A 15,280-nucleotide genomic window follows, 5' to 3' on the forward strand; every position below is an offset into this window, starting at 1 on the left:
TTTTAGAACTGGTGCTGAGCACATTGCCTGTTTCAGGGTGTCAAAGGCCTGTTGGCATTCCACAGTCCAGTTCACTTTCTTGGGCATTTTCTTGGAGGTGAGTTCAGTGAGGGCTGTCACAATGGATCCATATCCCTTCACAAACCTCCTGTAATACCCAGTCAAGCCAAGGAATGCCCTGACTTGAGTCTGGGTTTTTGGAGCTACCCAGTCCAGAATAGTCTGGATCTTGGGTTGGAGTGGCTGAACTTGGCCTCCACCTACAAGGTGTCCCAAGTAAACCACAGTTCCCTGCCCTATCTGGCATTTGGATGCCTTGATAGAGAGGCCTGCAGATTGCAGAGCCTTCAAAACCTTCCTCAGGTGGACCAGGTGATCCTGCCAGGTGGAGCTAAAGACAGCAATATCATCAAGATAAGCTGTGCTAAAGGACTCCAAGCCAGCAAGGACTTGATTCACCAACCTTTGGAAGGTGGCAGGGGCATTCTTTAAACCAAAGGGCATAACAGTAAACTGATAATGCCCATCAGGTGTGGAGAATGCTGTCTTTTCTTTTGCTCCAGGTGCCATTTTTATTTGCCAGTACCCTGCTGTCAAGTCAAAGGTACTTAGAAATTTGGCAGCACCTAATTTATCAATGAGCTCATCAGCTCTGGGAATTGGATGGGCATCTGTCTTGGTGACAGAATTGAGCCCTCTGTAGTCCACACAAAACCTCATCTCTTTCTTCCCATCTTTGGTGTGAGGTTTGGGGACTAAGACCACTGGGCTAGCCCAGGGGCTGTCAGAGCGCTCAATTACTCCCAATTCCAGCATCTTGTGGACTTCCACCTTGATGCTTTCCTTAACATGGTCAGACTGTCTAAAGATTTTGTTCTTGACAGGCATGCTGTCTCCTGTGTCCACATCATGGGTACACAGGTGTGTCTGACCAGGGGTTAAGGAGAAGAGTTCAGGAAACTGTTGTAGGACTCTCCTACAATCAGCTTGCTGTTGGCCAGAGAGGGTGTCTGAGTAGATCACTCCATCTACTGTGCCATCTTTTGGGTCTGATGACAGAAGATCAGGGAGAGGTTCACTCTCTGCCTCCTGATCCTCATCTGTTACCATCAACAGATTCACATCAGCCCTGTCATGGAAGAGCTTAAGGCGGTTCACATGGATCACCCTCTTGGGGCTCCTGCTTGTGCCCAGGTCCACCAGGTAGGTGACCTGACTCTTCCTTTCTAGTACTGGGTAAGGGCCACTCCATTTGTCCTGGAGTGCCCTGGGAGCCACAGGCTCCAGAACCCAGACTTTCTGCCCTGGTTGGAACTCAACCAGTGCAGCCTTTTGGTCATACCAAAACTTCTGGAGCTGTTGGCTGGCCTCAAGGTTTTTGGTTGCCTTTTCCATGTACTCTGCCATTCTAGAGCGAAGGCCAAGTACATAGTCCACTATGTCCTGTTTAGGCTCATGGAGAGGTCTCTCCCAGCCTTCTTTAACAAGGGCAAGTGGTCCCCTTACAGGATGACCAAACAGAAGTTCAAAGGGTGAGAATCCTACTCCCTTCTGTGGCACCTCTCTGTAAGCGAAAAGCAGGCATGGCAAGAGGACATCCCATCTCCTTTTGAGTTTTTCTGGGAGCCCCATGATCATGCCTTTTAATGTCTTGTTGAATCTCTCAACCAAGCCATTAGTTTGTGGATGGTATGGTGTAGTGAATTTGTAAGTCACTCCACACTCATTCCACATGTGCTTTAGGTATGCTGACATGAAGTTGGTACCTCTGTCAGACACCACCTCCTTAGGGAAACCCACTCTGGTAAAGATACCAATGAGGGCCTTGGCTACTGCAGGGGCAGTAGTTGACCTAAGGGGAATAGCTTCAGGATACCTGGTAGCATGATCCACTACTACCAGGATATACATATTTCCTGAGGCTGTGGGAGGTTCCAGTGGACCAACTATGTCCACACCCACTCTTTCAAAGGGGACCCCCACCACTGGAAGTGGAATGAGGGGGGCCTTTGGGTGCCCACCTGTCTTACCACTGGCTTGACAGGTGGGGCAGGAGATGCAAAACTCCTTAACCATGTTGGACATATTGGGCCAGTAGAAGTGGTTGACTAACCTCTCCCACGTCTTGGTTTGTCCCAAATGTCCAGCAAGGGGAATGTCATGGGCCAATGTTAGGATGAACTCTCTGAACAGCTGAGGCACTACCACTCTCCTAGTGGCACCAGGTTTGGGGTCTCTGGCCTCAGTGTACAGGAGTCCATCTTCCCAATAGACCCTATGGGTTCCAGTTTTCTTGCCCTTGGACTCTTCAGCAGCTTGCTGCCTAAGGCCTTCAAGAGAGGGACAGGTTTCTTGTCCCTTACACAGCTCCTCCCTTGAGGGTCCCCCTGGGCCTAAGAGCTCAACCTGATAAGGTTCAAGCTCCAAAGGCTCAGTTCCCTCAGAGGGCAGAACTTCTTCCTGAGAAGAGAGTTTCCCTTTCTTTTGCTGTGTTGCAGTTGGTTTCCCAACTGACTTTCCTGTTCTCTTGGTAGGCTGGGCCATTTTTCCAGACTCCAGCTCTACTTGTTCACCCTGTGCCTTGCACTGTGCTCTTGTTTTCACACACACCAGTTCAGGGATACCCAGCATTGCTGCATGGGTTTTTAGTTCTACCTCAGCCCATGCTGAGGACTCCAGGTCATTTCCAAGCAGACAGTCCACTGGGATATTTGAGGAGACCACCACCTGTTTCAGGCCATTGACCCCTCCCCATTCTAAAGTAACCATTGCCATGGGATGTACTTTTCTCTGATTGTCAGCGTTGGTGACTGTGTAAGTTTTTCCAGTCAGGTATTGGCCAGGGGAAACCAGTTTCTCTGTCACCATGGTGACACTGGCACCTGTATCCCTCAGGCCCTCTATTCTAGTCCCATTAATTAAGAGTTGCTGTCTGTATTTTTGCATGTTAGGCGGCCAGACAGCTAGTGTGGCTAAATCCACCCCGCCCTCAGAAACTAGAATAGCTTCAGTGTGGACCCTGATTTGCTCTGGGCACACTGTTGATCCCACTTGGAGACTAGCCATACCAGTGTTACCTGGATGGGAGTTTGGAGTGGAACCTTTCTTGGGACAGGCCTTGTCTCCAGTTTGGTGTCCATGCTGTTTACAGCTATGACACCAGGCCTTTTTGGGATCAAAGTTTTTACCCTTGTACCCATTGTTTTGTGAAGAGGCTCTGGGCCCACCCTCCTGTGCAGGTTTTTGGGGGCCTGTAGAAGACTCTTTACTATTTTTAGTTTTGGCTGTCTCATCACCCTTCCCCTGGGGAGTCTTTGTGACCCCTTTCTTTTGGTCACCCCCTGTTGAAGTCTTGGACACCCTTGTCTTGACCCAATGGTCCGCCTTCTTTCCCAATTCTTGGGGAGAAATTGGTCCTAGGTCTACCAGATGCTGATGCAGTTTATCATTGAAACAATTACTTAACAGGTGTTCTTTCACAAATAAATTGTACAGCCCATCATAATTACTTACACCACTGCCTTGAATCCAACCATCTAGTGTTTTCACTGAGTAGTCAACAAAGTCAACCCAGGTCTGGCTCGAGGATTTTTGAGCCCCCCTGAACCTAATCCTGTACTCCTCAGTGGAGAATCCAAAGCCCTCAATCAGGGTACCCTTCATGAGGTCATAAGATTCTGCATCTTTTCCAGAGAGTGTGAGGAGTCTATCCCTACACTTTCCAGTGAACATTTCCCAAAGGAGAGCACCCCAGTGAGATCTGTTCACTTTTCTGGTTACACAAGCCCTCTCAAAAGCTGTGAACCACTTGGTGATGTCATCACCATCTTCAAATTTTGTTACAATCCCTTTGGGGATTTTTAACATGTCAGGAGAATCTCTGACCCTATTTATATTGCTGCCACCATTGATGGGTCCTAGGCCCATCTCTTGTCTTTCTCTTTCTATGGCTAGGAGCTGTCTCTCTAAAGCCAATCTTTTGGCCATCCTGGCTAACAGGAGGTCATCTTCACTGAGAGCATCCTCAGTGATTTCAGAAATGTGGGACCCTCCTGTGAGGGACTCACTATTTCTGACTAACACAGTTGGGGACAGGACTTGAGGGGTCCTGTTCTCCCTATTTAGGACTGGAGGAGGGACATTGGCCTCCAAGTCACTAATTTCTTCCTCTGTGAGGTCATCATCAGAGGGGTTGGCTTTTTCAAACTCTGCCAACAGCTCCTGGAGCTGAATTTTGGTAGGTCTGGAGCCAATGGTTATTTTTTTGATATTACAGAGAGACCTTAGCTCCCTCATCTTAAGATGGAGGTAAGGTGTGGTGTCGAGTTCCACCACCTGCATCTCTGTATCAGACATTATTCTGCTAAGAGTTGGAATACTTTTTTAAGAATCTAAAACTGTTTCTAGAATCTAATTCAAACTTTTAACAAACTTTTAAACTCTAAAAAGAAAATGCTAAACAGGGACTTAACACACAAGGCCCTAGCAGGACTTTTAAGAATTTAGAAAAATTTCAAATTGCAAAAATGAATTTCTAATGACAATTTTGGAATTTGTCGTGTGATCAGGTATTGGCTGAGTAGTCCAGCAAATGCAAAGTCTTGTACCCCACCGCTGATCCACCAATGTAGGAAGTTGGCTCTGTATGTGCTATTTCAAAGTAAGGAATAGCATGCACAGAGTCCAAGGGTTCCCCTTAGAGGTAAAATAGTGGTAAAAATAGATAATACTAATGCTCTATTTTGTGGTAGTGTGGTCGAGCAGTAGGCTTATCCAAGGAGTAGTGTTAAGCATTTGTTGTACATACACATAGACAATAAATGAGGTACACACACTCAGAGACAAATCCAGCCAATAGGTTTTGTTATAGAAAAATATATTTTCTTAGTTTATTTTAAGAACCACAGGTTCAAATTTAACATGTAATATCTTGTTTGAAAGGTATTGCAGGTAAGTACATTAGGAACTTTGAATCATTTCAATTGCATGTATACTTTTCAAGTTATTGACAAATAGCTATTTCAAAAGTGGACACAGTGCAATTTTCACAGTTCCTGGGGGAGGTAAGTTTTTGTTAGTTTTACCAGGTAAGTAAGACAATTACAGGGTTCAGTTCTTGGTCCAAGGTAGCCCACCGTTGGGGGTTCAGAGCAACCCCAAAGTCACCACACCAGCAGCTCAGGGCCGGTCAGGTGCAGAGTTCCAAGTGGTGCCCAAAACGCATAGGCTAGAATGGAGAGAAGGGGGTGCCCCGGTCCCGGTCTGCTTGCAGGTAAGTACCCGCGTCTTCGGAGGGCAGACCAGGGGGGTTTTGTAGGGCACCGGGGGGGGACACAAGCCCACACAGAAATTTCATCCTCAGCAGCGCAGGGGCGGCCGGGTGCAGTGTAGAAACAAGCGTCGGGTTTGCAATGTTAGTCTATGAGAGATCAACGGATCTCTTCAGCGCTGCAGGCAGGCAAGGGGGGGCTTCCTCGGGGAAACCTCCACTTGGGCAAGGGAGAGGGACTCCTGGGGGTCACTTCTCCAGTGAAAGTCCGGTCCTTCCGGTCCTGGGGGCTGCGGGTGCAGGGTCTTTTCCAGGCGTCGGGACTTAGGTTTCAGAGAGTCGCGGTCAGGGGAAGCCTCGGGATTCCCTCTGCAGGCGGCGCTGTGGGGGCTCAGGGGGGACAGGTTTTGGTACTCACAGTCGGAGAGTAGTCCGGGGGTCCTCCCTGAGGTGTTGGTTCTCCACCAGCCGAGTCGGGGTCGCCGGGTGCAGTGTTGCAAGTCTCACGCTTCTTGCGGGGAGTTGCAGGGGTCTTTAAAGCTGCTCCTTGAAACAAAGTTGCAGTCTTTTTGGAGCAGGTCCGCTGTCCTCAGGAGTTTCTGGTCGTCGTCGAAGCAGGGCAGTCCTCAGAGGATTCAGAGGTCGCTGGTCCCTTTGGAAGGCGTCACTGGAGCAGAGTTCTTTGGAAGGCAGGAGACAGGCCGGTGAGTTTCTGGAGCCAAGGCAGTTGTTGTCTTCTGGTCTTCCTCTGCAGGGGTTTTCAGCTGGGCAGTCCTTCTTCTTGTTGTTGCAGGAATCTAATTTTCTAGGGTTCAGGGTAGCCCTTAAATACTAAATTTAAGGGCGTGTTTAGGTCTGGGGGGTTAGTAGCCAATGGCTACTAGCCCTGAGGATGGGTACACCCTCTTTGTGCCTCCTCCCAAGGGGAGGGGGTCACAATCCTAACCCTATTGGGGGAATCCTCCATCTGCAAGATGGAGGATTTCTAAAAGTTAGAGTCACCTCAGCTCAGGACACCTTAGGGGCTGTCCTGACTGGCCAGTGACTCCTCCTTGTTGCTTTCTTTGTTCCCTCCAGCCTTGCCGCCAAAAGTGGGGGCCGTGGCCGGAGGGGGCGGGCAACTCCAGCAAGCTGGAGTGCCCTGCTGGGCTGTGACAAAGGGGTGAGCCTTTGAGGCTCACCGCCAGGTGTCACAGCTCCTGCCTGGGGGAGGTGTTAGCATCTCCACCCAGTGCAGGCTTTGTTACTGGCCTCAGAGTGACAAAGGCACTCTCCCCATGGGGCCAGCAACATGTCTCTAGTGTGGCAGGCTGCTGGAACTAGTCAGCCTACACAGACAGTCGGTTAAGTTTCAGGGGGCACCTCTAAGGTGCCCTCTGGGGTGTATTTTGCAATACAATGTAAACTGGCATCAGTGTGCATTTATTGTGCTGAGAAGTTTGATACCAAACTTCCCAGTTTTCAGTGTAGCCATTATGGTGCTGTGGAGTTCGTGTTTGACAAACTCCCAGACCATATACTCTTATGGCTACCCTGCACTTACAATGTCTAAGGTTTTGTTTAGACACTGTAGGGGTACCATGCTCATGCACTGGTACCCTCACCTATGGTATAGTGCACCCTGCCTTAGGGCTGTAAGGCCTGCTAGAGGGGTGTCTTACCTATACTGCATAGGCAGTGAGAGGCTGGCATGGCACCCTGAGGGGAGTGCCATGTCGACTTACTCGTTTTGTCCTCACTAGCACACACAAGCTGGCAAGCAGTGTGTCTGTGCTGAGTGAGAGGTCTCCAGGGTGGCATAAGACATGCTGCAGCCCTTAGAGACCTTCCTTGGCATCAGGGCCCTTGGTACTAGAAGTACCAGTTACAAGGGACTTATCTGGATGCCAGGGTCTGCCAATTGTGGATACAAAAGTACAGGTTAGGGAAAGAACACTGGTGCTGGGGCGTGGTTAGCAGGCCTCAGCACACTTTCAATTGTAAACATAGCATCAGCAAAGGCAAAAAGTCAGGGAGCAACCATGCCAAGGAGGCATTTCCTTACAAAAGGCATCACGGGGCAAGGATTACAATAGATGACTACCATCTAAAAAATGGAATGACAGTCCTGACACCATTGAAAAGGATAAGTACAGAATAGAGTGCTATCAGGTTGGGCGGCTTGGGTTATAGCTAACGTACAGCGCCACTCCCTCTAAGGATTGTCTTATAGAAACCCAGAGATAGAATCCAGTGGCAGATGCAGTTGTGATTTTTTATTGCGTGTGGATTAGTGACCTTTATCGCCCTATACAGGGTTGGGAAAGTTGAGGAAGATTATAGTTCAGCAATGGTGGACACTCTGGAGGAGAATTCATAGCAAGAATGTGTTACACAGGGGAGATTTGGGTAGCTGGGATACACATGATGTAAGTGGTCGCCTTCTATACAAGCCAGGTAAGGGGAAAGAAAGGCATAGAAATACTGGATATGAGTGGAGAATCCCTAGTGGCTAGGTTAATGACTTGGAATGTATGAGGGTTCAATACCATGTCCAAAGGATATGGTGAACAGGCATATATAAAATGGAGAGGGGCACACATTGCACTGTTGCTGGAGACTCACCAAATACGGAAAGAAGGAAAGGCACCACAGAAAATATGTCAAGTGTATTTTACTGATTATTCAGCCTTTTCTAGAGGGGTACTTTTACTTCATTAATTTATTCTAGATTTACACACTGTGCGTTATTTGGTTATCTAGTGGTTGGATCTGGAATACTTTTGCTAGTCCTCTTTTAAAAAAAAAAAAGGTCTGTTGAATTCTTTGTTTTTCAACTTCCCTTCAGTCTACAAATCTTTCAGCACTGAGGCAGTCTTGTGGCACCTGGGATCCAATATTTTTTGGTTGGCTCCCTCCTTGTGTGTCCTCAGTGGAACCCTTGGCTCCAGGTCGACAACTTCCCCCTCGATTTCAGACCCTTTAGCTCGTACCACTTATGTGCCCACATTATCCTCCGCTGCTTCTGCAGTCAACTGGCTAAGCTTGTCACGGACAGACTCCCTTTTTCTATGTCTGTTTGGTGGTGAAGTGCCTGCCTCTGCTTTGCTCTAGTCCTCAGCGTCTTTGGGAGGAACCTGGTGCACAGTTTGCAGCCTTCGGCACTGTGATCTCTAGGCAGGCACAGGTTGCAGACTTGGTGGTTGTCTTTTTGGGCAAACTTATGTTTGACTTGGGACAAACCCTAACAGGAGTGTTCTCCATGTCCTTCGATGAATTCTGTCTGTTGCCCATGCATTCTCCGACCGCTTGGTCTCCCTTCCATGTGGTACACCTACTTTTTGTGTTTCTGTGTGTTCTTCGCTATTTCTCTCTACAAATGGCCTTCATAATGACTTTTTTCTCAGTGCCTTTGACATTTCGTCGACTTCGGTCTTCTTTTTTCCCAGTACCTACAGAGCTTTGGCTGATGCTTCCAGACCCAATGGCTGAAAAAAGAATCTGAAGATGGTAACCATGCACAGGAGCTTTTTGGGGTGCATGTCTGATGTCATAGGGGATAGACATAGCAACAAATGGCTGCAGACGAATGTCCAACAACAACAAATAAGAGAAAAAGAGGCCTAACAAATATTCTGGACCCAACCACTAGGTGGCGGAATAATGCACAGCATGTGAAAGCAAAAAAATCATCAAGGTGCAAAAGTACTTGTTGGAAGCTGGCCTGCTGTGTAGCGGCTACCTATGGTACTTACACCTTATACCAGGTCCAGGTATCCCCTTTCAGTGAAGTGTAGGCAGTGTCTAGAAGCCAGGCTCTCTGGAGGTAGCTGTGGATGAGCAGCGAAGGCTTATCTAGGAGACATGCAAAGCTCATGCAATACCACTACAGTCACACAGTACTTACTCACAAGAAAGAAAACACTCAGTTGTAGAAAAATAAAGGTACTTTATTTTTGGAACACAGTATCAGAAAATACTAGAGAGGCACCCTCCAATAGTAGGTATGTAAATACACTATATATATATATATATATATATATATATATATATATATATATATATATATATATATATATATATATATATATACACTAATAAACAGTAAGAGGCATAAAAAGGTTAGAAGACAGTGTAAAATAGCAATATGCGATAGTAGCCCTAGGGGGAGCTAAACCATATACTAAGAAAGTGGAATGCGAACACAGGGCCCCCACCTAGGTAAGTAAATCATGTAGAACGGAGCAGGGAGTACTAGGAAACTACACAGGTAAGTAATGTAGTACCCTCAAGTGACCAGGAATGTAGGAGTAAAACACTGGATTTCCCCAAAACCACTCCAATGGATGAAAAGGAGAAAATGAAGACACCCAAAACAGCCTGCAAGGAACCAGCAGTGTAAAAACGAAGATGGAAACCTGTGGAGAGAGGGGACCAAGTCCAGAAGTGTCTGTGGAGTCCAGGGGGAGTAGGAGATACTACCCACCCAGAGGTACCTTTTGGAGTTGGTCGGTGAAGAAGGAAGGCAGGTTAGCACTACAGCACAGAAGTTGGAGAAGAGTTCCTGATGCGTGCAAAAGGTGTCCCACGCTGGAAGCTGGATTGCAGATGGGTGTCGGTGAAGGATTTCCACCAACAAGCCTTGGCAAAGGCAAACTCGCGGTTGGAGGAAAAGAGGTGCTGGAGGGGACCAGCAAGGTCCAGGAGGACTCTACCCAGGAGTGGGAGTCACAGGAGACCCTCTGCACTGCATAAGGGCCACAGGAGCAGAGGCAGCACCCATAGATGTACCACAAGACAGGGACACAGAAGTTGCTGAAGCAGCCCACGCAGTACCACAGAAGTTGCTGCCACGTCGCTGGAGGACCAGCAAATTGCAGGTGGTCTAGAAGTTGCTGGAGGGAGTGCTGGGAGTCGGGCTACACGTCGCCTGAAGTTCCCCTTGGCGGTGAAGCAACAAGCCTTGGCCTTGGCAGCTGCAAAGGCCGCGGTGCACGGGAGTACTGTCTTACGTGGAGTGGAAAGGACTTACCACCATTAGAGTGCAACAGTTGGTAGAGAAGACCAAGGGCAACTCTCCGGACCACCATCTGTGATGCAGGACCCACGCCATTCAGGATGAGGGGAGATCCATGCAGCTGGCCGTCAATGCAGCCAGTTACCTGTAGTTACAGGGGAGTGATGCCTTCACCCCCAAGGGAAATTCTACTTCTCGTGCAGGCTGAAGATTTGCAGTCTTCTTAGGATGCACAGCCGGGGAAATGTTGCAAAGCTGGCAGGAGTTCCAGATACAATGTTGCAGAAGAGTCTTCCTCATGGATCTGATCTGCAGCTAGTAGATTCCTGGAGGGTCCAGTCGCGGTTCCCGAGGCCAGAAGTCAAAGCAGAGGTTGCAGAGGAGTCCTACTGGAGTCTTGCAAGCCGCATCTGAGGACTCACCCCAGAGGAAGACACTATATAGCCCAAAGAGGAGGCTTGGTCACCTAACCAGGTAACTGCCTATTAGACGGTGCCTCTGACGTCAACTGCCTGGCCTGGCCACTCAGATGCTCCCAGAGTTCCCTGCCAACCTTGGAAACAAGATGGCAGAACCCAGGGACCCTCTGGAGGAGCTCTGGGCATCACCCCTGGGGTGGTGATGGACAGGGGAGTGGTCACTCCCCTTTCCATTGTCCAGTTTCGTGCCGGAGCAGGGACTTGGGGTCCCTGAACCTGTGTGGACTGGTTTATGCATGGAGGGCACCAAAAGTGCCCTTCAAGACAAACAAGTGGCTTGGGGAGGCTACCCCTCCCAAGCCAGTCACACCTATTTTCAAAGGGAGAGGGTGTTACCTCCCTCTCCCAAAGGAAATCCTTTGTTCTGCCTTCCTGGCCTTGATCAAATGAAGCAGCAGGAGGGCAGAAACCTGTCTGAGGGCTGGCAGCAGCTGGGCCACCCGGAAAACCCTATAAGACTGGTGGTAGCAATGCTGGGGGTCCTCTAAGGAGTCTCCAGAGTGCATGGAATCATACTTCCGATACCTGCAAAAGTATTGGGGATTAAAAACCATTATTATTTGTTTCATGTCTACATATGTCTCTTCTTCCTCAATTAGAGCCGCCATTTTGAAATTTAGCAGAAGGGTTGTTCTAAGGAGTTATTTTCTGTCTCCTTAAGACTACTTGATCCCCAAAACCTATTTTTGACACTAAAATGAAGTATATAGGTCTCATGGTTTCTGAAATATTACATTATCACTGCAACATGTCAGCCATTTTTAAAACTGTCATCCAGAAAAAATCGGCCCGGATCAGCAATGTCTACCCAAGGTAAATTACTTCTCTAATGATCCAAAATACACAAAAAAAAAAAATATCTAAGCAACGATTTTTTTACAGAGGTATATCAGGGGGCCATGAATAAAAGTAGTACACAGAGTTTTACAAAGCCCTCAGTTTATTTATTTTTTCATAAAGCTACTGTCAGTTCTGGGCTCAATGAGTAATGACTGAGCAGTGTTTTCCATATGACTACATAAATGAAATAAAGTTACACAATTAAAAAGAAATCTATTTATTAGTTGTACTGCTTGCACTGCAAAATCACATTACGGTAACATTAGTGATCATGAAAGTTAGGAAAAGCAACAATAACCATTCACTTTCATTCTAATGATGGCCTTGTGACTCATATGCATATCAGAGTCATGGACAATATAAACAGTAAATTGCATTGTATGTTCAATAACAGGAGTAACTCAATAGGCACCCATCTAGACAGTGCACCCTCAACTGCAACATCACTGATGTCACCGTTCCACAACATAAACTTTATTACATATTGATAAGCTGTTGACAGTGCAGTGTTTGGATATTTTTGTTAATTCTCAATGTACATTTTACATTTTCGTAGTGCTTAGACTTTTTAGTCTCAACATTTGATAGCTCGTCCATTATTTTTGCAAAATGCTGTTGACTAATTATGGAAACAATTGAATGAATACAACATTGTATGAACGTCTTGTAAGGGAAGCTTTTAATGGTGCAATGAAAGATGTTTAGCTGTTATGGAGCGTCCTGCCTCTAATTAATTTTGATTCATATTCAAATGTAAAAACAGGTTACTACAATTCCATCTTTTTTCTTTTGTTTAGGGAAATACCAAGCAAGAATTCTGGCAGAAAGTATGTTGACCCCATCTGAGTACATAAAAGAAGTCAACTTTGAACTAATGTCTGGGAAAGTTGAAAGCTTGGGAGCTTTTTTCAGCACCTTGTGCCCAGGTGAGGGGCCTCTAACAATCAGACACCTGTGAGTCAAATTGCTTAGATTATAAGATATCAGAGACATATTAAATACTCATTTCAGATTTATAAGTGAAATGCTGCATTGCTGTTTTCAGCCTTTGTGCCCAATTCACAAAGGTAAACTTAGACCTGAATTCCAAGTTTAGACCTGATGTCCAAGAGCCTAATTCACGAAGTTAAACTTAGACTTTAGGTCTAAACTTAAACTTCAGGATTAAATTTACCTTTGTGAATCTGGCCCACAATATTGTGGTTCGCTCAACATACTGATAAGTTATTACAGATAATAATGGCATAAGTTTGGTAAGGTCTATCACAGAACTGTCTTATTTTTATTTTGCTTGCATTCAGGACAGCCAGCTGTACTCATTGCACAAAAGATGTGAGAACAAATATGTGTATGAAAAATGGCTAAGACATTCTGCTCCCTAAATCTTGGTAGCCTTCCCTTATATTATTGGTTAATATTAGTGCCTTTCTCTTATTTTAACACAAAAGGATGATGGACGGAGTGCTGAATAATGCAAACACTCACCCGAGTCACAGATCTGGGTTTAATCCATCGTTCTTTTGATCACCATGCCACCCCAGTTTGGACCAAGCCATATGCAAATAAGTCTTGACCCTGCTCCTCATGGGAACAGTCCAGCCCAAACTGCCAAGTCCTCCTTGGACTGAAACAAGCATCCTGGGACTGGTTTCAGAGTATCAGCCAGGCTAGCCTGAATCCAGTGGCACAGTGAACACAGGACCCACGTCTGGGCATCCTCCCCCCAACTTAGGGCAACTTTAGCAACACATAAGGATGATGGACGGAGTGGTGAACAATGCAAACATTCACCCCCAGTCACAGATCTGAGTTTAATCCATTGTTCGATTTTTCACCATGCCATCCCATTTTGGACCATGCCATATGCAAATCAGTCTTGACCCTGTTGCTCATGGGAACAGTCCACCCCAACTGCCAAGCCAGGTCCTCCCTGGACCACAAACAAGCATCCTGGGACCGGTTTCAGGGTATCACCCTTCATCAGCCAGGCTAGCTTGAATCCAGTGGCACAGTGAGCACGGGACCCACGTCTGAGTATACCCTTCCTGTAGGAAGTTGGCTCTGTATGCACTATTTCAAAGTAAGGAATAGTATGCACAGAGTCCAAGGGTTCCCCTTAAAGGTAAGATAGTGGCAAAAAGAGATAATTCTAATGCTCTATTTTGTGGTAGTGTGGTCGAGCAGAAGGCTTATCAGAGGGTAGTGTTAAGCATTTGTTGTACACAAACAGGCAATAAATGAGGAACACACACTCGCAGACAGTTCCAGGCCAATAGGTTTTTGTATAGAAAAATATCTTTTCTTAGTTTATTTTAAGAACCACAGGTTCAAGATTTACAAGTAATACTTCAAAGGAAGGTATTTCAATTAGGTACTTTAGGAACTTTGAATTAGCAAAATAGCATATACAGTTTTCACATAAATGGCATATAGCTATTTTAAAACTAGACACAGTGCAATTTTCAACAGTTCCTGGGGGAGGTAAGTGTTTGTTAGTACCACACCAGCAGTTTTTGCAGGTAAGTAAACCACCTACGGGGTTCAAGTTTGGGTCCAAGGTAGCCCACTGTTGGGGGTTCAGAGCAACCCCAAAGTTACCACACCAGCAGCTCAGGGCCGGTCAGGTGCAGAGGTCAAAGTGGTGCCCAAAACGCATCGGCTTCAATGGAGAAGGGGGTGCCCCGGTTATAGTCTGCTAGCAGGTAAGTACCTGCGTCTTCGGAGGGCAGACCAGGGGGGTTTTGTAGGGCACCGGAGGGGACACAAGTCCACACAGAAAGTACACCCTCAGTGGCACGGGGGCGGCCGGGTGCAGTGTGCAAACAAGCGTCGGGTTTTTGATAGAAATTAATGGGAGACCAAGGGGTCTCTTCAGCGATGCAGGCAGGCAAGGGGGGGGGGCTCCTCGGGGTAGCCACCACCTGGGCAAGGGAGAGGGCCACCTGGGGGTTGCTCCTGCACTGGAGGTCCGATCCTTCAGGTCCTGGGGGCTGCGGATGCAGTGCCTTTACCAGGTGTCGGGTCTTTGAAGCAGGCAGTCGCGGTCAGGGGGAGCCTCGGGATTCCCTCTGCAGGCGTCGCTGTAGGGGCTCAGGGGGGTCAACTCTGGCTACTCACGGTCTCACAGTCACCGGGGAGTCCGCCCTGAAGTGATTGTTCTCCACAAGTCGAGCCGGGGCGTTGGGTGCAGAGTGCAAAGTCTCACGCTTCTGGCGGAAAACGTGTGTTGGTTCAAAGTTGCTTCTTTGTTGCAAAGTTGCAGTCTTTGTGGAACAGAGCCGCTGTCCTCAGGAGTTCTTGGTCCTGCTAGATGCAGGGCAGTCCTCTGAGGCTTCAGAGGTCTCTGGTCCCTGGGGAACGCGTCGCTGGTGCAGTGTCTTTAGAAGTGGGGAGACACGCCGGTAGAGCTGGGGCCAAAGCAGTTGGTGTCTCCGTCTTCTCTGCGAGGTTTTTCAGTTCAGCAGTCCTCTTCTTCTTAGGTTGCAGGAATCTATCTTGCTGTGTTCTGTGAGCCCCTAAATACTCGATTTAGGGGTGTGTTTAGGTCTGGCGGTTAGTAGCCAATGGCTACTAGCCCTGAGGGTAGCTACACCCTCTTTCGGCCTCCTCCCTGAGGGGAGGGGGGCACATCCCTATTCCTATTGGGGGAATCCTCCAAAATCAAGATGGAGGATTTCTAAAGGCAGGGGTCACCTC

At 47.5% G+C, this 15,280-nt stretch overlaps 1 protein-coding gene across 4 annotated transcripts in view; it reads left to right on the top strand.

Annotated features, from left to right (window-relative positions):
- The window catches only part of GREB1 (growth regulating estrogen receptor binding 1), a 932,876-nt gene that overhangs the window by 364,555 nt on the left and 553,041 nt on the right, over window positions 1-15,280 (top strand). For all 4 annotated transcript variants that reach the window (XM_069235945.1, XM_069235948.1, XM_069235946.1 and 1 more), the window contains exon 12: window positions 12,382-12,510. In XM_069235945.1, the coding sequence (XP_069092046.1) occupies window positions 12,382-12,510 (129 nt within the window). The remainder of the gene's footprint in view (window positions 1-12,381; window positions 12,511-15,280) is intronic.

Source organism: Pleurodeles waltl, chromosome 5, assembly GCF_031143425.1.
Source record: "Pleurodeles waltl isolate 20211129_DDA chromosome 5, aPleWal1.hap1.20221129, whole genome shotgun sequence".
Taxonomy (NCBI): Eukaryota; Metazoa; Chordata; class Amphibia; order Caudata; family Salamandridae; genus Pleurodeles; species Pleurodeles waltl.